This window comes from Mustela erminea, chromosome 14 (assembly GCF_009829155.1).
Source record: "Mustela erminea isolate mMusErm1 chromosome 14, mMusErm1.Pri, whole genome shotgun sequence".
NCBI lineage: Eukaryota > Metazoa > Chordata > Mammalia > Carnivora > Mustelidae > Mustela > Mustela erminea.
Window position 1 is genome coordinate 55,101,880 of NC_045627.1, and position 21,062 is coordinate 55,122,941.

General features: G+C 57.2%; 1 protein-coding gene across 1 annotated transcript in view; it reads right to left on the reverse strand.

The window, feature by feature from the left end:
• RET (ret proto-oncogene) overlaps positions 1 to 21,062 on the reverse strand; it is a 51,908-nt gene that overhangs the window by 15,033 nt on the left and 15,813 nt on the right. Inside the window, exons 2-11 of the mRNA XM_032314054.1 lie at positions 13,724 to 13,990; positions 11,661 to 11,948; positions 9,224 to 9,468; positions 7,781 to 7,976; positions 6,266 to 6,465; positions 3,904 to 4,162; positions 3,023 to 3,148; positions 2,368 to 2,478; positions 1,703 to 1,825; positions 576 to 832 (exon numbers count right to left, since the gene is read on the reverse strand). Coding sequence (XP_032169945.1) covers positions 576 to 832; positions 1,703 to 1,825; positions 2,368 to 2,478; positions 3,023 to 3,148; positions 3,904 to 4,162; positions 6,266 to 6,465; positions 7,781 to 7,976; positions 9,224 to 9,468; positions 11,661 to 11,948; positions 13,724 to 13,990 — 2,072 coding nt within the window. The remainder of the gene's footprint in view (positions 1 to 575; positions 833 to 1,702; positions 1,826 to 2,367; positions 2,479 to 3,022; positions 3,149 to 3,903; positions 4,163 to 6,265; positions 6,466 to 7,780; positions 7,977 to 9,223; positions 9,469 to 11,660; positions 11,949 to 13,723; positions 13,991 to 21,062) is intronic.

Here is a 21,062-nt window from a genome sequence, read left to right on the forward strand (position 1 = left end):
TCCCCTCCCCACCACTGCCACCCTGGCCTAGCCCCTGCCTGCCGCTGCCTTCTGCCTGGGTGAGGAGAGTGGTGCTTTCTCACGGGGCTCCCACTCTTGTACACACGCCAGAGACTTCCCAACAGAGCAGCCTGCAGGAACGAAAGCCGAATAGGGGCCTCCTCTGCTGAACCCCTAAGACCCGGGGCCCCCTCCTCTGAGAATAAAATCCAGTCTTCCTCAGGGCCTCCTCCCATCCTTGGGGCTTCCACAGGACGGTTCCCTATCAGGTATGGCCTGGCCCACCTCCCAAATCTCAGTCCAGCTGAATCAGCCCCTGGCACTCTGCACTCTGCTTAACTGCCCGGGGCCCTGGACAGCCTTATGCCCGCCTACCTTCCCTGGAAGGGCTGCCCAGAGAGTCTTCCTGGTGGGCGAGGGTGCACAAGCTGCTTGTGGGCTACACGACACTCAGCACCCTGAGCCCTGGGTACCCCTCCCCACACTTCCCTGCTTCCTCAGGCCAGAGGCCGGCGCCCCCTGCAGGGCCTCCAGGAGAGCTGCCTCCCAGGCCCAGGCCCTGCCTGGAGCCTCACCGGGATCTTAAAGGCGTCCACAGAGACCTGGTTCTCCATGGAGTCCAGGGAGGGCCGGCGGGCGCCCGACGAGGAGTAGCTGACCGGGAAGGCCTGGGCCGGCCGGCGGAAGGTCATCTCGGCAGAGGCGATGGGTGGCTTGTGGGCATTCTTGTGGTAGCGGTGGATGCAGAAGGTAGAGAGCAGCATGGAGACGATGAAGGAGAAGAGCACGGCTGCCGCGATCACCGTGCGGCACAGCTCGTCACACAGCGGGTCTGTGGGCAGGGGTGGCCGTGAGGGACGGCGCTCCTGGGAGGGGGCCCCGGTGCCCACAGCTGGGGTCTGCCGTGGCAGACTGAGCCGCCAGCAAGTGCTGCGGGCGGTGGGATGTGAGAGCAGTGCACACACTCACATGGCACCCACCGTTTGGCAGGGACTGTACCATAGGTTTTTGCTACAGAGACTGTGGTCAGACTCCTCCACAAGGGGCAAGAGACCCAGAGAGTTTAAGCAGCTGGCCTGAGGTCACACAGCAGAGGCAGTGTGCGTCTGGGAAACACCAGCTGTGGAACACTGCACGGAAGCCAGCTGGCCCTAGAGCACCTGGCGGGGAGGCAGAGTCCCGCGATGTGCTCCATGTGTTTTGTATTTTCTTCATAAAACGGAGAGGCAAGGAAAGTGACTCTGGACCTAGTGTCATGCAGTCATAGTTCAAATACGAGAGAACCGTCCTTGGGCTCAGGCAGGAAATGTCCTCAGGTGCACAGGCCTGGGCCACCCTTGGCACCTGCTGGCCCAGAAGGCACCCCCGCAGGCTCTGGCTGCGAGGGCGGGGTTCTGGCCAGGCACTGCCATGGGCCCAGAGAAAGCCCTGCACTGGGACCATCTGAGTTGATGCTGAGTTATTTGGCGGAAGAACTTTCCAGCCCAATCTTTCTCATAGAACTTTGGGCAGGAGGTCGCTCTGTGGAGGCTCTGACCTAGACCTGTCTGCACAGATTGAGGAACCGAGGCCCAGAGGGAAGGAAGAGGGTCTCCTGGGTTTTACCTGCCTTCCTTCCACTCTGCCTGCCTCACTGGGGCTCAGAGAGGTGTGGGGAGGCCTTCTCTGCCTGTGACCCCAGCAGTGCCCCCCACCAACTCACCCTGGCTGTCTTCAGGTTCACAGAAGCATTTCTTCTCTTCGGGGAAACAGTTGCAGATACCGAAGCCAGCTTTTATCCCCCAGCGTTCCCCAGGCTCGTGCCCACCAATGATGCTGCCACCCCCTGGGGACAGAGGCAGCCCACTAAGCCTCCTGGTGTGACCACACAAACGAGGACCACCCAGGCAGAAGCACGAGAGGTCCCTCCCCACAGGATGTCAGCATGCTCAGGCCTAGGGAGGGCAGTGAGCTCTGGAATCTGGGTCTCTTGAGCAGGAATCAGCACAGTCTGCCCTGATTCAGGTCCCTGGCCTCAGCAGGTAGGAGGAGGAACCCACAAGCTGTGCAGGGCCCTTGCCAAGGTCCACACATGGTTACTTCACAGAGCAGGGAATGGGCAGCAGGGAGCCAGGAGAATCAGGGGTTGGGAGATGTGCTGTGTCAGTTGGCCAGAAAGACACGGGACAGTAGGTCAGGGTACCAGTTTCCAGAGTTTGGATGCGGCAGAACCCTTTGTTCAAATAAAATGTTAGAAAAAAGCTTCTGCACAATAAACTCGGGAATGATGCTGGTCTGGCTGATGTGTAGGTGGGAGTCCAAGCCTCCCCCACTGGCTACCCCTACCCACGGCCGGCTCTTGAACCTGCAGGCCCAGTGGTTGCTTACGGAGGCAGTCCTGGGGGCAGATGTTGACGTTTCTGCTCTCCACAGCATCACAGTGGCCATCGGGGCAGGTCTTGATGCTGGGGGAGCAGGTGGAGAAGTTCCTGGTAATTCCTGGAACACACAGCAGGCCAGTCACTGCCACGCAGGAACACCACCCTGGCTAGATGGCCAGAGCCAGAAGGGCGGCACTCCAGGGCCTCCCCGGCCAATCCTGCCCCCCTCCGGAGGAGCAAACTGAGGCCCGAGCCGAGAACCCATGAGTGGGATCCTTGTAGGCACAGCTTGGACTTGCTACTATCTATGCCCCAGCCCTGCTGTCTGGGGCCACAAGTCCTGGCCTGGGACCTCCCAGGCAGAGCCTCTCTTTTCCTTGCACACTCCAACTTTGGCCCAGGGCTTCCCAAACCCGAAGGGACCTGTGGTCCCACAGTGACGAAGAGCCTGAGCGTCCTCGTGCTTCCCCTACTCTGCACCCTCGCGCAGCCTCTCTCAACATCAGGTACTACAGAGGAGGACCAGGCTCTGGACAACAGACGTGGAGAGCGGAGGACCAGCACTGTGGCCGGCAGGGCCCACAAGGACCCCGCTTCCACTCAGCCACCATTACCCGTCTCGACCGCCTGGCCGCCGGCCCCTGGCTCTGCGTGGGGCCTACCTTTGCCATCTCCCTGTCTCCACTCGCACCTGCCCGTCAGAGAGCCCAGGCCGCCACACTCTTCACACTCAGGCCGCCTCTTGCTGACTGCACAGGACAGGGGGCAGCCTGGTTCCTCGGCCACATCTGCGGATGGCAGAAAGCTGGTTACCGGGGCTGGCCTGGACCTCGTGTCCCACCAGTATCCGGGGGCAGAGGGTAGCACTGGTCAAGCTCCTCTCCTGGGTGAGCCCAGAGGGGTGGGGGTGCCTGAGCACCAGGGCATGGGGCAGTGATGGGACCCACTAAGGAAGTGGGCTGTCACCGCAGTCACAGCAAGGGGGGCACTACTCGGTTGGGGTAAGTGTGAAGGGAGGATGTGAGCAGGCTAGTGCCTAGACTCAGCCAAAAACACACAGGCCCAGTTAAGCCTCGATTTCAGGTAAACAGTGAATAGTTGCTTTATGTGACTGTGTCCCTAACACTGCATGGACACCCGTGGAAGATTGTCTTCTAAGAGACTGCAAAGGCTACGTGGAACATACTTATAGCACAAAGCTCCTTGTTGCTTACCTGACGTTTAAATTTAGCCAAGATCTCGTATTTTCTCCGGCAGCCCTAAAGCAGGTGCGCGTACAGAATGGATCAACAGTGGTGGTGGGGAGTAGCGACCATTGACTATCCGGTCCCTTTGGGCTACGCTGCTTTAAACTTTCTCGTCACCCTCCCAGCCCGGCTATGCAGGGTGCACTGCGATTCTCACTTGATAGGGAAGGAGACTCAGACACAGGGACGCTGCCAAGAAGGGAAGGGGGCAAGGTGGGGCCCCTTCTGTGTGCGGGAAGCCTGTGGCTCAGCCACACCCTGCCTGTCCCGACCCTCCACGGGGCCCTGGCACTTACATGTCCCCTCCACAGTAACAACCAGCGGGGCCTGGGTCTGCCTGCGGCTTGGCCGGTCGGCGGCCACCACTGTGTACTGCAGTTGAGAACAGTCAGGCCGCTGCAGGGCTTCTGTGTCATTCACGAACAGGGTTCCTGAGGTGTCCTCGGCGGAGGTGACCACCCCCAGGACGCTGCAGTTGGCGCTGGAGAGCTGCAGCTTGTACTGCACGTGGATGCCGCTGAACTCCTGGCAGTTATCCACGCAGACTTTCCCAATCTATGCACAGGGCACAAGGAACGTCTCAGCCGGGTGCTGCTCCCGCCTGTGATGGGGGCTGGCAGGGTTTCTGGGTAGTCCGAGTCCTGGAGAAGCTCCCTACTGGGTCCAGGGATGACAGACCTCCCCCCGCCACCACCAAGTCCTGGTCTTCCACATCCCTGGAACCTGCAGATCCTTCCCCCTGCCGGGCCCTGCCCTGCCCATCACACTACCACCCACCCCGGCTCCTGGGAGCCAGAGGCAAAACAACACAGGGCACCAAGGTTGGGTCTAGTGACCACCTTGAGAGGAGCCTACACCACAAGCTCATTCTTCACTCACTCATTTAAGCAGGAAGATCCATTTGGTCCCTCCTGCTCATTTCCCTCCCTGCCTCTGGCCAGGCCAGTATTATTCTGGGAACCACCAGTTGCCATCCTCAGTGCATGGGGCTGGGGTACCCCACACCCTGCCTAGAATCCCTGCCTGGGCAGGCAGAGCTTTGCACTGGGGCCAAGTGATTTCATGCAGCATCGCTGCCTGTCTCACCTGAGCCCCAAGGGGCCTGCCTGGGAGTCTTGCTGGGAGCCCTGGGAAAGACAGGCTGCTTCTCCAGGGGGTGCCAGGCTGGCCGTGCCACTGCTGGGGCCCGGAACTGGGCAGCTGGAACTCTCCTTTTTATCCTTCGGTTACTTGAGTTAGAATGAGAGTGTCGGTGGCTTAAAGCCAGAAAATCTGACTAGTCAAGTTGTGGGCGGGCAGAGGGTAGGGGTGGGGCAGGTGAGGCCCTGCCTGCAGCCGTGTAGCAGGTCCTTGCTCAGCCTTGCTCAGACCGAGGGCAGAGCCAGGCTCCTCCACACCCAGGCCTGATACCACAACCAAACCACCTCCCGGATGTCCCAGCACATCCCCATATAAAGCCTGCTTGTTTCCACTCTCCCATAGGCGCCTCCAAACTGCCCAAGGTCACTAACCACAATTTGCAGTTATGAAGACTGGGGAGAGGGGGTGAAAGGTCACAGCAAGTCTGAGGCTGGATGGGATCTCAGGTCCCTGTGATCTTTTGAGTGTTTTGGGGTACAGGTGACACACCTCCTGCAGTGTTTACTCCCATTCAATACCCCCTTGGACACCCTTAGGGCCCCTCTGCCTTGTCACCTCCCACCATCCATGGCCTCTACCTCCATGAAAGACCTTTTGTGGCAGGTCAGGGAGCTTCGATGTGTCCAAGGGTGGGGTCCTTTGTGTGCGGGACCTGGGTGGCTGTCAGGAGTGGAGGGGGCATGGGAACCAAACACAGGAACTGGGACAAATGGAGGTGGCCCTAAGTGTGACCTTCTGAAGAGGAAGTACCTGAAGCTGCCCTATTGGAACAAGCAGTATGTGAAGCCCAATGCATGCCGCAATTCCAAATAAAATCACAAAATTCCTTAAGAGAAGTGTTCTAGAAAAAACTACCAAAATGCTAAGCACTAGTTGATATGGCGAGAAGAATCAGCCCTCTCTGATAATGGATACTTGCTACTTCACGTTTCTTCCACTTCTAATTCTTATTTTCCACTTCTAATTCTTATTTACCAACAACAAACGCCAAGATAAGCTCTAGTAAACGCATTTGCAGGAGGCAGAGGAAGCGTTCCCCACCTTTCCCCGCAGAGGGCGCCACTGCTGACTGATGCCCGCATTTACATACCTGTATATTCCGTCACTGAAAACTTGTTTCAGAACACAGGGAGTCGCGTGAGGCCAGTCTTTTTACAAACAACTTTTCACTTAATAATCGATCAGGAACATCTTTCTAGGTCCCCATATGTACACTTAACTGGCACTGCTCTTACGTTAGGATGAAACACGCTTTAAAGATACCAAGAAAGCAAAGGGCAAACGAGAGGCCCATGGAGCCCACCAACCCTGCCCATGACTCTGCCAACTTCGCCATGGCCCCAGCTTCCCTGGCCCTGTACCCGTGGCTCCCCCGGGCCACTCCGCGTACTGGTTAGGCCAGAAGAAGTGTCTCTCATCCCCAGCCCTGCTTGCAATCTGTTAAATGGAGTGCCCCACCCTGGGGGTCCTCCACCCCTCTGTGCCCCCTGCCCGGCAGGCATCGGGTTGTGGGCTCACCTGGGCAAAGCGGCGGGCCCGCCTGCTCATAGTGAAGGAGTAGGCGCTGGGTAAGTGCAGGCTGACAGGCAGCACGGTCACGTTGAAATGGAGGCGGAGGATGCCCTCACCGGGGCCCTGGAAGTCCGAGTCATTGACCAGCACAGCCAGCTGCAGGGCGCGGCTCTCCGAGATGGGGAGGCTCCGGTTGAGAACCAGCCCTGTGGTGTGGGGGGGGGGGCACGGTGATGACTGCTTCGTCGCTTAGGGGCCTGGGACTACCGTCCCAAGCCGCTGTGTGTCTCCTCCCAGCTACACATTTGGCACAAACACACATGTGTGCAAACACAGACTTCACACATGGGCCATGTGGACCACAGACTTGGCAGGTGGGGCTAAGTTGGAACCATTGTTTAAATGTTGGCTGCTGTGCTGAGCTGGATGCTGAGAGAAGCCTTCTCAACTGGGAGATCACCTGTGTGTATGGGGTGTGTGTGTGCGTGTGTGGTATGTATGTGCGTATACATGAGATAGAGATCTATCATCACTGAGGCCCCGGGAAGACTATGCTGGCCTCCACTCCCCCAGAGAACTATCCCAACAGTCACGGCCTCCAGTGGAGCCCTGGACTGCACAGACCCCCAGTGCCCAGAGCCCAGAGCCCGCCCACCTCTGTACCTGCTGTGTGTTGTGCTACGGTTCTAGTTTTGCAGAGATGGAAGGACAAGCATGAGGAGGTTTGGGTACACGTGATGTATGGAATGAGAGCGCCTGGCAGAGATGACATTTTCCCTTATACAGGGCAGGAGACCCTCACAGCCTCAGTGGGGGTGGGGAGGATGAGAAACAAACAGGATCGGTCCAGGCAGTAAGGGGTAACAGTACCAGCGATTCTGGAATCCCTCAGAAGCAGATCCCAAATCAAGGATTCAAGTGCCAGTCAGGTATTTGGAAGGTGATCCCAGAAAACATGGGCAGGAGGGTAGGGGAGACAAGGCAGCTGATGAAGGTGCCCCATGCCGTAGGTGAGCACAGTGGGCCCCTGGAGCTCAGTCTTGCGGTACATTCCAGAAGCCAGACAGGACTATCTGTGCAGAATCCTCTGGCTCAAACACACAGAGCTGCTGTTGTATACTAACCCCTGTTAGTAGAAGGCTGTGGGGACAAGGGAGAAATAATCCCCAGGCACTTGGGTCCCTGGGGGATTGCAAAGCAGAGGCCAGAAGAAGGCCTTAGGCAATGACGTCTGTGTTTGTAGTAGGCACTGAGCCCTGGCATAGTCAGCATGGGAAGTGTGGTACGGCCCTACCAAAGTCTGCTAGGAGGCAGTTTAGGGAGAGAAGAAACCCTATAAAAACCCACCAAGGTGACCAAGGTGAGCGCATTAGAGACAAGGAAGGGTTGGGTGGAGTGGAAGCCTCTGCAGCCTGGGGCTTAGAACGTCGGGACAAGTGTCTGTGGGTGTAGGGTGCTGTGAGAAGAGTGGGCTGCAGGCTCCCTAGGGGGCCCAGCCAAGCCAGGCCCAGCCCCTCTTACTGTAGTCATGCACAGTTGCTCGCACGAAACTGCCATTAGCCTGGGCCAAGGTCTCGTTCGGTGAGTGCTCGACGCGGAAAGTCTGCAGGGCCCAGGTGTCCCCTGGCAGTAGCGTGCTTGTGTACCGCCTCAGCAGCTCCCCAGAGGCCGGCACCACGTCTGCATCGAAGACACGTATTGTGGCCACCACGGTGCCCTGAGGAAAACAGTGGGTGCCAGTCAGAATTGGTGAGAGGGACTCCGCAGAGACCCTGCAGGCTGGGACCTCAGAAGGACACCCGCCCCACAGGTGGATCGAGGGTGTGCAGTCAGAGCCGGCTCCAGGGACAGACTGGCCTATGTTAGAGTTCCTGTGGGATCCCATGCCAGTCTGGCCCAGGCGCCCTCCCTGGGCCACCCCTGTGCCTCCCCTGTGCCTCAGGTATGATAGGCACCTACACGCTTCCTGTAAGGATGGATTAAAGCAGATGCCCAGGGGCTCTGCTGATGTGCTTCACCAGGTCCCACAGAGAACAGCAAGCTGCGCCCCACAGGGTCGAGTCAGATAGTGATAGTGACTGTCACATAGTGATAGATGGCAAAGCCAGATCCAAGCCCTGGTGTCCACCAGAACATTCTCCAAACGCCTGTATACTGGGCTGGAGGGGATCACGAGGAAAGTTCTGAGCAGTCACAGGGCATCTCTGCTTTTGTCAGGGACCAGACTCCTTGTTGTCACCCCAAGGTAGCCCTTTCTAGCTTATGCGATCTTTACCAATGAGATGTGCTTTCCTCCCGCCTGCCCATCCACCAAACTAGCACCTGGGGTGTCCAGAGACCCAGGTAAAACCACGTTATCTGCCATTGCACGCCTGGCCGGCGGGCTGCAGAACGGCCAGCAGGTGGCAGTCACGCTCCACCTACGCGGACCAGAGCCGGGGTTGGGCCGAGGTGGGCGGGGCTGTTCTGGGCGATCCCAGCTGAAGCCACTCCTTGGTCTTTCTGCGCTTGGCGGACGGGCTCCACCCTCCCTGAGTCTCTAGACTCTCCTGGGAACGCTGACCTGACCGCAGAGGGAGAGAGGGCTCTCTCCTGGAAGCTGTCCCCTCCTGAGGGCAGCACCGCTGTACCCACACGCAGCGGCAGGTGTGCCCTGGAACCTGATGCACATCCTTAGCCTTGCCAGCCTGTTCAGACTCGTGCTAGGCATCCAGGGTCCCCGGACATTTGTCAGGGGCCAGCTGGACTGACCTCCCGTCTCCTCCTCAGCTACCCTCGAGACGGGCAGAAAACCCCAACACATAGCTGGGCAGACAAATGAAAGACAAATGGCTGGAGGGATGTTCAACTGTATGGCCGGATGGCCAGACGGACAGCTGGGTAGACCAAGGAATAAATGGTGGCCGGAGTGGCAGACACACAACAGACGGATGACAGACAACAGACAAGGTGGTAAACAGGCACCTCCTTCCTCTTGAACTCCACCACAGCGCTGGCGGTGTCCAGGCCCCCGAGGAAGGTGGGTGCCGAGTCGTCCTCATCGTACACCGTCACGGGGAAGGGTACCATCACCACCTGCTCCTTGTGTGCACCGACGTGCACCGTGCACGCGGCCACCAGCTCGTACTTCTCCCGCAGCTCGCGGTCCAGGGCCCAGCGTGTGCTCACCTCCAGGCTGTCCGGGGCACAGCGGAAGGGCAGATTCTCACCTAGACACCAAGCAGACCAGGAACCCCAGTGTGACTCCCGGGCCAGGGAGCAGGGTGAGCTGTCTTTTTCAAAGGGCCCGCCAGGAGTGGCTGCAGGGGAGGATGGCCTCTGGCAGGTCAGAGATGGGGAGCAGGATGGCCCTGCCGAGCTCTTCCTCGGCTCCAGATTGGAAGGGGAGGGGGCACAGAGCTCCAAGCATTGGTTTGCAGTGATGGCTGTGCACTAATGAGCTGACCTGGGCCTCCCAGTTTCACTAGTGCTGATGGGGGAAGCTCAGGGAACCAGAAAGCCTGCCTCACGTCCTCACTCTGATGACCTAGGGAGGGCTGCTCCCATCTCTTCCCTAACCTTGCCTCTCTTGCTGGGGGTGGGTGGGGTGGGAGGGCTGAACACCAGCTCAACCACGCCGCAGGCCCAGAGATCCAGCCCCCCGCATTGACTGGCTTTTGAAAGAAATAGGCAATTTTAAAATTATGGAAATAATATGTGCTCATTTTAGAGCATGTGGGAAATAAGGCCACTATTCCACCATTTGAAAACAAACACGGTGGGCATTTAGTGGGTAATCTGAAGTTAACACACAGATATTTCCAACTGCCAACTTTGCACGCCCGCTTTACATCTCCTGGCTGTGCTATCCCAGACTGGTTGTCCCACCTCTCTGTGCCTGTTTCCTCACCAGAAGACGGGCTAGACGAAGGCTAACAGGCCTGCTCCTCACCAGGCCCTGTGGTTTGGGCAGTGATTGGTGTATCTTCCCACAACCTGCTGAGGGGAAGACCAGTCACAATAGCACACTTTTCAACCCAAGCCTGCCCTGAAATTCATCCTCCAGGAATAATTCAGAAAAGGGGAATGCTGACGGCTTGAAGGTCCACACTGACCGCCCCCACAGCCAACCATGGGAGCAGGCAAACGTCCCTCCCGCAAAGCCACATATTACGTGTGGATTACATATGCGAAATGCTTATCATATAATGTTTCTCTCTGTTGTTTATGGTTACAAAACCATGCTTAACCAAATTTAATGAGGTAATCTTCTTGAGGAAGGGCAGCCTGCTGAACCTGACGTTTGGCTGACAATCTTGCCCAAAGACATGTATCCCTGCTGCAGGGCAAAGGTGAGGATGCTGGGGGAGTGCATGACCCCTTTTCTTACTTCATGGAGATTTTCTTCAATGTCATTACCACGTGTGTGTATGATAAACTTGGTGTGAATCCAGGTTCCACTGCAGCCTACCTTCTCTGTTCTAGTTCTTTGTTTCTGAGTATTTCAGTGGCGCCTCCTGTCATGGGGCTGCTCAGGTGCCTTCTCTCACCTCCACTGGGCTTCACCCCCTGGCCCGCCCTTGGCCAGCCTCCCCACGGCCATTGTGGGACCAGGTCGGCTGCTCTTACAGCTGCTGAGGCAGAATCCTGGAACCACGCGGGCTCCCCTCTTTCCCTCAACGCCCACAGCCAACACATTGAGAAATCCTGCTGGATCTTCTTTCAGTATATGCCCGGAAGGCACCTGCTCCTTGCTGCCCTGTGGCTTTCACTCTTCTTCCAGTTTCCAGCCTGCTGCTCAGGGATTTTCCCAGCCTCCTGTTTCCTTGCTGCTATGCTACGCTGCCCTGTACCAAATCATTCCTAGCATGGCAGCCAGAATAATCCTTTAAAGGTAAGTGAGGGCTTGTCCATGCCGCCCCCTACAAGCCTTCCGTGACCCCCCAGTCCCTGAAGGGGAAACCCTCAGGAACTTCTCTGTCTTCATGGGCCTCCGCTCTCCCTACCCCAGCTACCAGGGGTCCCACCGCAGTGACCTTTACGGGGCTAGCCCAGCTGGCCTGGTGCCCTCCCACCTTTGCTCCAGCACTCCCTTCCTCGGCCATGAGACAGAAGACTGCGGTCTCCACCACTCCACATCCTGGGAGCTTTACTTCCCAAACAGCACGTTCCAGAGGCCACCCCAGGGGAATGGAGGCTCCAGGCAGGCAGGATTTTGACTTGTTTAGTTCATGGTCACATCCTTAGCCCCTAGAACAGTACTTGGTTCATGACAGACACACTAGAAATATTTCTGGAATATTAAATGAATGAATGAGTGGTGTGGTTGGTGGGTAAACCAGATGGCTCATGTCAAGGGCTGGAGGGGCTGTGCCTGGCACACAGCAGATGCCAAGGGGGGGCCTCCGAAGCCAGCACTCACCTTCTAGGAGCCTGTAGGACACGCTGATGTTGGGGCAGAGGAATTGCACAGGCAGCAGCCGGAATTGGTGGAAGGTGCCAGGAGGCCTGTTCTCTCTGATGCGGAAGGAGACGCCTGTCTCGGGAAAGCAGAGCTCCCGGGGTTTGAGGGAACTGCAAGCCGGGAAGGAGGTGTTGAGGAAGGAGAAGTACACCCGGGCACAGCCTGGCCACTGGCACTCGCCCTCACGCAGGGACGCAGCCGACAGGAAGACCTGGAGGTAGATGGTGAGCACCGGGAAGCCACCATCTGCAGAGAGAGAAGTCAGGCTTGGTGGGGCACCAGCCACACCCATGGGTGGCGGGGAGTGGAATGGGGAAGGAGCAGGAGATCCAGGGCTGGTGTAAAGCCCAGTCCCTTCCGTTGTCCACAGGGCTCCACTAGGCTCTCGACCCTGGCTGGTCACCTTCCACCTGCCCCAAACTGCCCTAGACCCGGGGTCTGTCTCTGCTTCAGGGTCCCATGGTTCTGCTCCCTCTGCCTGGGGTGCCTCACAGGCCCGCCTCTCTTGTCATTCAGGTCTCAGCTCAAATACCACTCCCTCAGGTGCTCTGAGCGCTGCGCCCTATTGTTCCCCCATATCTCCCCACCAGCCTCTAGCACATCATTGCTCCCATCAGAGGGGTGCCCTGAGTCCCAAGTCTAACCAGGTAGAGCACTTTCCTGGCTGGCTCCTATGCATGTGGGGGCTCCCCAGCCTCCAGGGGCTGTCCTCATGGAATGCCTCTATGGAGACACACCCACAGCCAGACTTCCGGAGTGCCTGGAGGGGGGATTTCCAGCAAACTCCATCACAGAGAATTTCTCCAACAAGGTCTGGTTCTCTTCAAGAGTGATGGGTACTCTTCCTGGGCCCTCTCCCTCAGCCCTAGTGTAGTGGCTGTTACCCTGCATTTGCTCCTCCCAGAATTCATCAGAATTCTGCTTCTTCCTAGCCCTCCCTTGGTGCTTCAGTCCCCGGTTGTAGCCAATCATTTTCTATATGAAACTGCCCTGTTCCAGTTACTATGTGGTTTTTCTCCTGACTGGACTTAACAGGTGCATCATGAACAGAACAAGCCCCGTAGGAAATATGGACCCTCGACAAACTCCACTCAGCCTTTACCCCCGGAAACATAGTTCAAGGTCCCCATGGGGGATTGGGATGGAGACAGCAGCAACTAAGTACAAGCAGAACCAAGACCCATCTGAGATGCCACCTCCAGAACTGGGGGTGCCCTAGTGGCAGGCTCTGTCATGTGACCTTGGCTTTCCTTGGCTGACAGGGGCACAGTCATTCTGTCCTCCCGGGCAGTGCTGCCCATTCTGCATTCATAGGCATGCCATGGGCCTCTTGCCCGCATGAGGGGGTTCAGGGCTGGTGTGAGGGTGCAGTGAGGTCATGTATTTGAAGGAGATGATTGGAGGTGGGGAGCTATTGGGTGTGTGATCACCGTTTTGTGCCATAAGGCAGAAAGCAGCTCCTCTTCCCAGTATCAGGGTCACATGTGGTTTTCTCCCTGCTCTGACCCCTGCTCTGAGGAGGCTGGCTAGGTCTTCCTTCCATACCACTTTCCTCCCTGGCACCAGGCCTGAGTCCCCACTGGGTACTAAGGGCAGCTTGATGCTGATGGGAAGACCAGCTTTCCATGGAACTGCTCCTTCTCCAGGAAGCTCCAGATCATTCCCTCAATCAAAACTTCAATTTTTCTAGTCCCCTCACTTAACTCCTCTCTTGTAACCCTAAATCCTGTTCACCCAAATGGAAAAGGCTTCTAAGCCCAGCCCGGAGAGGGCACCCAATCCTTTCCAGGGGTTCTCCCAAATCCCAACAGACTCAGAAGGTCCAATGGTCATCAGCAGCCCCCAAACTCATCCTGGTGTCCTGGCCGGGCTGGCCACAGAGGCAGGCCAGCCTCACCTCACCCTTCATCCTTACGCCACAGGGATCGCACAGGAAGCGCCCTCTTGAGCCTTGGTGTGGGTGTGACGTGGGCTGTGGGAGGAGAGACAGGGTGGGGGAGGGGGTCAGGCGGCTCCCTTACTGCGGATGCTGAGCCTCTCCCAGGCGCTGTGGTCCAGGCTCCGGTTAAGGTAGAGAAGGCCAGTGTCCTCCTCAATGCGGATCCAGTCGTTCTCCTGCAGCCTCGCACGGTAGGCGATGCCGTAGAGGTGCTGGCCCAGGCGGAAGCTGGGCACCTCCTCGGGGGCGTCCCGCAGGGCGTGGACATAGAGCAGGGGCATGCCAGCTGGCTGGTCCACATACAGTTTCTCCCAGTAAGCATCCCTGGAGAAGTAGAGTCCTAGCGGAGCTGCAGGAAGCAGGGAGGCGTGTGAGGGAGGGAGGAATGCTGACCCCTCCGGAGCAGGTTTCCAGGCAGACCAGCACTCTCCAGCCGCTTTAGTTCACACTTTGGATCCTCCCACATTTGCTAACTTAAGATTCCAACCTAGCGTAATTAATAGTGCAAAACTATAGGCAAGTTCCTTGTTCTGAAATTACAAGAGAGAGAGCTCACCCTGCATGATTCACGGCATTCAAGACTTTCACACCCAAATAAAGAAAGAATAAGATTCTGATCTTACTCGGACTTTCTCACCAGTAGTCCCAGTAACGTCAACACACACACCTATCTGTGGGGCGAAACACTAGCTGCAAATGGACTGCCTTAAAACAGAAAAAGAAAAGAGAGGAGGACGTACTACAAAACACCTGCAAAATCGTTCCCAATCACCCGAGTTTGACAAGTATGTGAGCCGCACAGAGCTGGGAGTGACTCAGGTTTCTCAGAAAATCGCCTGGATCCCCAGCTTTTAAGTGTGCACGATGATGTCAGATAAGCAGGGCAGGCAAGAGTCACCGAAAATGAACCAGGGCACGTTACGCATTTATTCATTCCTGAGATTTATGTATTTATTTGAGAGAGAGTGTGTAAGAGAGAGATCATGAGGCATGCATGTTGTGGGGAGGGGCAGAGGGAGAGAATCTTCTGGCAGATTCCCCGCTGAGGGAGGAGCCTGTACTAGGGCTTGATCTCTTGACCCACGAGAAAATGACCTGAGCCAAAACCAAGAGTCGGACACTTAACCAACTGAGCCACCCAGGCGCCCCAAACCAGGGCTCTTTATAAGAGAAACACACCTTTAAAGTTAAACATACTCCTACCACTTGATCCAGAAATCCTACTGAATTTATCCGAGAGAGGAATACATATATCCATCAAATGAGTCATTCACAAAAAGGCAAGTTTATTCACACAGCCGAGGACTGGAAACAGCCCAGGTGCCCTTCAATGGGTGAGTGGACAGGCAAAGGGTGGTTTTCACACCACGAAATCCTATGCAGCAATAAAAAGGGATGAACCGTTGATTCACACAACAACCTGGAAGGATCTCACAGACATCGTGCCAAGCAGAAGAAGCCAGGCAAAAAAGAACACACATGGCATGATTCCAGACTAATTTTAGGTTAACAGAGAGCAGCCTGGAGACCTGTGAGGGGTGGGAAGAGGCAAAAGACTAGGAAGGGCAGGAAGGAATGTTCTGGGGGATGTAAAGATTCCACATCCGGATAGCAGTGTGGGTCACATGTGCACATACATTTGCTGCCAATGTACAGATCAGAGCTGTATATTTCAACTTCTGTAAATTTCCCCTGAAAACCTGATCACTAAGGGACTGTGAATAGAGCTCTGGTTGCCACCAAGAAGAGGATGTGGACCATGGCCTCGCTGGGAAAACCCATTCATTACTCTGCTGACTGTGTAAGTTCAAAATTTTTCATGATAAAAAGTTTTAAAAAACAGTAAGAATTTTCAAGAAGGTGGATAATTAGGCAAACGGCGCTGGAAAAAGCACTAAAACCCTGCAAATACTCTATAGCAGTAACCAACACACAACACAAACATTAGAAATGCCCACGTATTCACTCACATTGAGCCAATTTCTCTCTTCGATCAGCTTGTTTCCACCTACACCCCACTCTGCTCACAGCTGTCGGGATGAGCAGCCAGGCCAGTCTGCACCAGCAGAGGATACCCCTGGTACCACCTGGGTCCTCAAGGACACATCTGGGGATGGGAAACAATCCATTGCCAACCGGAGTCAGGTAAGACCACAGGGGAGTCCTTTCCAGATGCCAAAGCAGTGAAACAGTCCGTGAACAGAAAGGCTGCACCCTGGGGGATGTTTTTCAGGATGACTTCAAAAGGCAGCCAGACTGCGAGGGCCAACTTGGGCGGAAGCATGCACCTGGCCTGGTCTGCTCCCTGCCAGACAGGTTCGGGCTGGGAAGCAACAAGGGGGAGAGGGACAAAGAGGGAAAGAAGGAAGCGGGGAAGAGAGAGAGAAGGGAGGGAGAGAGATGCTCTGGTCAGAGCCAGAGGCCTGGCCCTGTGCACCCCACACTCAACACAGAGATGGAAGGAAGCAGGGGTGGGAGTGGGGCAATGACCACACTTATAATGTGGCCGGAAAGACCACACTGGAAAGCCCTCCCAAGAGAGGTGTCCCTGGAGTGGGACCTAGAATTACCTAACCCCTGTGGTTACAGTTCAGGGAGGGGCAGGCCAGGACTTCTAAGGAGCCTGCCTTGTGCTCTGAGCTGAAGTTTCCTGGGGGAAGGATCCGCTCCGAAGTGTCACACTGGCTGCTATTCAAGGGGAAGGCAGCAAAAGGAGCTCCGTGAAGTCGAAGTCGCACTGGGGAAAATTCTGGGGAGGGAGTGCCAAGACCATGCCTCCCCCACCCTGGGGTCTCCGTGGCAGACATGGGCAGGAGCTGCCTGAATGCCACCCTTCTCTCCCCACACCCTCCCCCCGGCCCAGGAGGATGGAGATTCTCAGATGCACTCAGGGCTGACCTCCATGGGATTTAGCAGCTGATGCTCTCAGGGACAGGAAGCAGCTCCCAAGGCTGGCCTCTTGCTGCTCCTGTTCAAGGGCAGCCGATGGCACCAGCGCAAGGCTGAGCGGAGTGATGGGCCATGGCTGACCGGTCCCCTGAGGGTCCCTGCACACCGGGGATCCATTCCACAGGCTCGCATGTCCCAGCAGAGGCTCTCACGCTCCCCACAGTGTGGAGCCCCAAAGAGGACCCTACCAACTCATCAAGTCATGACTCAAAGACAGGAATGCTCCCTGTCTGTGGGTGAGGAGACACCCACAGGGAGGGAATAGCGGTTGGGGAGTCCCCGATGGGACTTGGCAGCCACCTCCCACCAGGACTGTGCCAGGGCCTGCTTTGGGCTGCCCGTCAGGGTAACTCCTGCCTCGCTCTCCTCAGTGGGGCCATCCAGTCTTCCTCACAGAAATCTGATACTACAGGGGCTTCCAGCCTGTGGCAGCATCCCAGCATGGCCAAGTTCCGGAAGGCAGGCTCAGAGGGGGATTGGAGCCAGGCCCAGCACTGCCGCTCCACCAAGGGCCCAAATCACGAGCAGCAGCTGAGCTTGTCCTCCAACATTCCATGAAGGTTCCACAAGTCAGAGCATCCAGTAAGAGCTCTAGGGGAGGGACTGAGCTGGGGGGCTGCTAAGGAAGATGACACCCGCTGCCCTATGGGCAGGAAGAATGACTCTCTTTTCCCCTGACCATGTCCTGCCCCCACAACCTTTGGAAGGGGCTGGCCTCCTGCGGCCTACTGTCGCCTCTCAAAGGTGGAGTGTGGGGTGAGCACAGCCCGGCCAGGTGGCTCTGGGAGGCAGCACAGCACAAGGCCAATCCCCCACCCCCCCACCCCCCCACCGACCTTCCATCCTCTCCACAGCCCCAGACAGAGGCATTGTCAGGACGACTGTTCTGCAAACAGACACTGAGGCAGAAAGAAAGCCATTTGTTTGCTCAAGGGCACATGCACAGAAGGCAAGAGAACTGGAATCTGCAAGGCAGGCTTTCTAGAAAGGCACCCCTTCCACCAGCCCACTCATCTCCCGGGGTCCCTACAGTTGCCGTGCTCTTGATCCCCAGCGGACCACACCTGTGGCCCTACTGAGGTAGCTCTGCTGGGACACACTTTGTTCCCCCACAAAGCCCTGAGCAGTGACTGAAGCTCCCTGCAAGTCAGCAAAACAGCTCGAGGGGAGAGGTGGTCCTGATGATTCACCATCTCTCTGGGCAGGTCGGCATTTCCAGTCACAAAAAAGGAGGAGAGACTAACTCCTAGGGGCCTCACAGGGTGGTGGCGAGGGGCAACCTGGGCTTGTGACAGTGACACCAGCTAAGGAGGGGGCTTGGCCACGACGGGAGCCACCAACCTCCTCCGCACCCTGGCAGAAGGGCACGCGCCGACCACTATGATCTTGAGAGGCTGCATTGGGCTTCAACTCCCAGAGCTGCAGGCAGTGCTGCCGGGTCCACAAGACTGGACGCAGACCAGGGCAGCCCGTGTCTTCCAGAGCCCGTGTGACCAGGCCACCAGCTTTCCTTCGTGTGCCTGACCCCTCCACGGAGAGGTGAGGTCTGTGTTCTTGCCCCCAGAAGACCAGCGAGGGGACATCGCATGTCAACAGAGCTCACATCCTGAGAGGCAACCGCTGGCGCTTTCTCTCAGGACACACATCACTGGCCCTGGTCAGAAGAGCAGAACCAAGAACTTGGCTGTTCTTGGAGCCACTGTGGAGAGGGACTTCTGGGGTGACTCTGAAGGTTGCAGAAAACAGGCCTTATCGTGGGGAAAAGCTCTACCCACAACACCCCACCTACGGAGTAGGCAAGAGCGGCTCCAGAATTGGGCTCCCCTCTGAGAGGGCCTCTTTGACTGCACACACTTTCGGTGGTACAGGGGCTGGAAGGTAGGACGGCCTGAGCTCCCAGAGCTCCCCACCCCCAAGCTGGTGCAGTTCCCACCACGCAGATCGTATGTGCAGGAGAGAATGGGTCCTGCCTACTCTCATCTCACAGAGGCCAGCCCTACGGGATCTGTGTGGGGCCCAGTTGATTGCTGCCAAAAGGGATTTGTGGGTCGGGCAATGATTGTGAACAGAAACAGACTTAAAGGCACTTAAATACCTTCCAGGTGGTCCCTGTAGCCAGGCATGGCTCCCTTAATGCTCCTCAATGTCACAGACCCTTCTAGATGGAAAAACACATGGTCCAAGGCAGGGAATCGAGGAGGTGGGTGTGGGGCTGGCCTCAGGTGGGGATAGCCTGGGCAGTCCCAAAGGGACCCCCGCACTTGGTTTAATGTTCTCATGTCACTGTTTCGAAATTCTTCAAAACCTAGAACAAAACGTCCATTTCATCCTCCTACACTGGGCCCCACAAATGATGCAGCCAATCCTGGCAGGTGGATGAGGAGAGCCTGGGATGGGCCCACTTCCGAGGCGCTATGCAGCCCCTACAGTCTGCTGACCTCTGCTGCGTCTCAGTTTCTCCAGCTGCCAATCAAAGGAGGGCATGCTGGGGAGAGGAGTGGCCAGAGCATGTCGCAGACATGCCTCGCCTTTGCACAGGGATTATACGAAGCTCGTGCTTCAGAGTCACAGCTGCTATGTGTAGATCCCTTTGCTACCCCATTTCCTAGTTCAGAACACTGAGGCTGGGAGGTATGAAGCCTTACCTGGGTGAATCTGCTGATGGTTCTGAGTCTCAGGGTTTGGAACACTGGCAAACAAAGTGGCATGGGGGAGTCAGGATGAGGGCAGATGTTAAGCCTACAAGGATGCTCACTGCTGGCACCTGTCTGCCAGGAAGGGCCGTGTGGCCTTTGGGCTCCATCCTGCCTCTGCTGCAAGCTGCCACTTGGGTAGGTAACAGAGCAGGACTGGCAAAGCCTTCCCCCTCCATACCTTTCACTTCTGAATGCCTTGGGGTGCCAGCATCCTTCCCCATGCCCAGTCCACGGTTTCTGCCTGGAGAGGGTTGGCCCGTGTCACCCCCCCCAGAGACAACCCGTGGTCCTTGTGGCTCAGGTCTCCCCTCAGGCACCATGCTGAGGGGTGAGGAGCTGGCCTTTCCTCACAGCACAGTGGGTCCCGTGCAGGTCATGGCATCACTGTCCAAGGCTCAAGTCACTGCTCACGTTCAGAGAGACCCCACCTGCTCCCACCCTTCCAGACCCCAATAGGGAAAAGGTGTAGAATGAACTTTGACAGGGTGAAGTGCTGTCCTGTTCTGAGCTGGGCTTCCCCTGATATCTCGTTTATGAGCAGATCCACCATGGGTGCCTGCCAGGTGGGAGCCCTACTGGCTGCGTTCAGTGCACGCCATCACGAGACCACGGTTTTGCCTTTACTTGGGACCATTCTATAGCCTGCAAAGGTTGTTTCCAATACTCCACATTTGGTTGGCATATTTATTCGGATTTGGGTGCAGATGGAACCAGGCCCTTACCCCCCAACTCCCTCTCTTTCATTCGGCGTTTCACAAGGGCACATGTGCTCACACACACTCACACGTGCGCTCTTGCACACGCTCTGTCCCGCGTGCGCACACCCTCATGCCCACACTGGACCCTGAGCTGCTTCCCTGCCGTAAGCAGGAAGGGTAGCCTCGTCGGGTGGGGGGAATGCTGCTGGTGGTCAAGGGCCCTGCTCCTGCTTCTGGCAGCTTGCCTTGGCTTTTTCAGGCTCCTGCTGCCCCGGGGCAGCGAGCAGCAGAGGCGTGGGGACAATTCGCATGCTCCACCCCATCCAACTGCCCAGAGCTCACAGTCCCTTGGTGCCTGCACAGCCCACACGTGAGCCTAGTGATCACCTTCCCGCAGACCCATCCACAGCCTTGGCTCCCTTGTGCCCTGAAGGGTTGTCTCCAGCCCATCCTGAGGCTGCAAGCCAGCCCTGGCCCAAGCAACCCCATCTTCTCCATGAGCCATGGGCCGCTGCCCAGCTCTGCCAGCAGGATCTGATCCCAGCCTGGCGTGGCGGGGGGAGAGGGGGTCCTTCCCTGGGGGCTCTCAGCCTGAGCTGGCCCATGGAACTCCGCGGTGCCCACCATTGTTCTCCCAACATATAGCTTTGGAAGTTATGTGACCCTCTCCTGTTTCAAGGGCTGGGTGACCGCAGAACCCTCAGTGAGCCCGCAATGATTCACACGTCTCTCCTCCACCTTCTCACTCTCCCACACGCACACGGTTACACAGCCACTCACGTCCTCGGGCTTCCTCAGTGTACAGCAGCGTGGCGTAGCCTGGTCCCCACTGTGGGCTCACCTGCATCAGCTCTCTGGGGTCCTGGCCAGCCCTGGCCATCGGGGCCACTCGAGGATCACCTGAGCTGCTTCTGCCTTCCCTGTCCCCCCTCTGCAGTGGCTGTGCTGCTCTGTGACCCTGCCAGTCCAGATCTGGGCAGGTGCTTCCCGGCCAGGCGCCCTCAGCCTGTCACCCCAGCTCAGGGCCTGTCCTCCCCACTGCTACAAGTGCCCGGTGAGTCGCACTCAACACAGCACA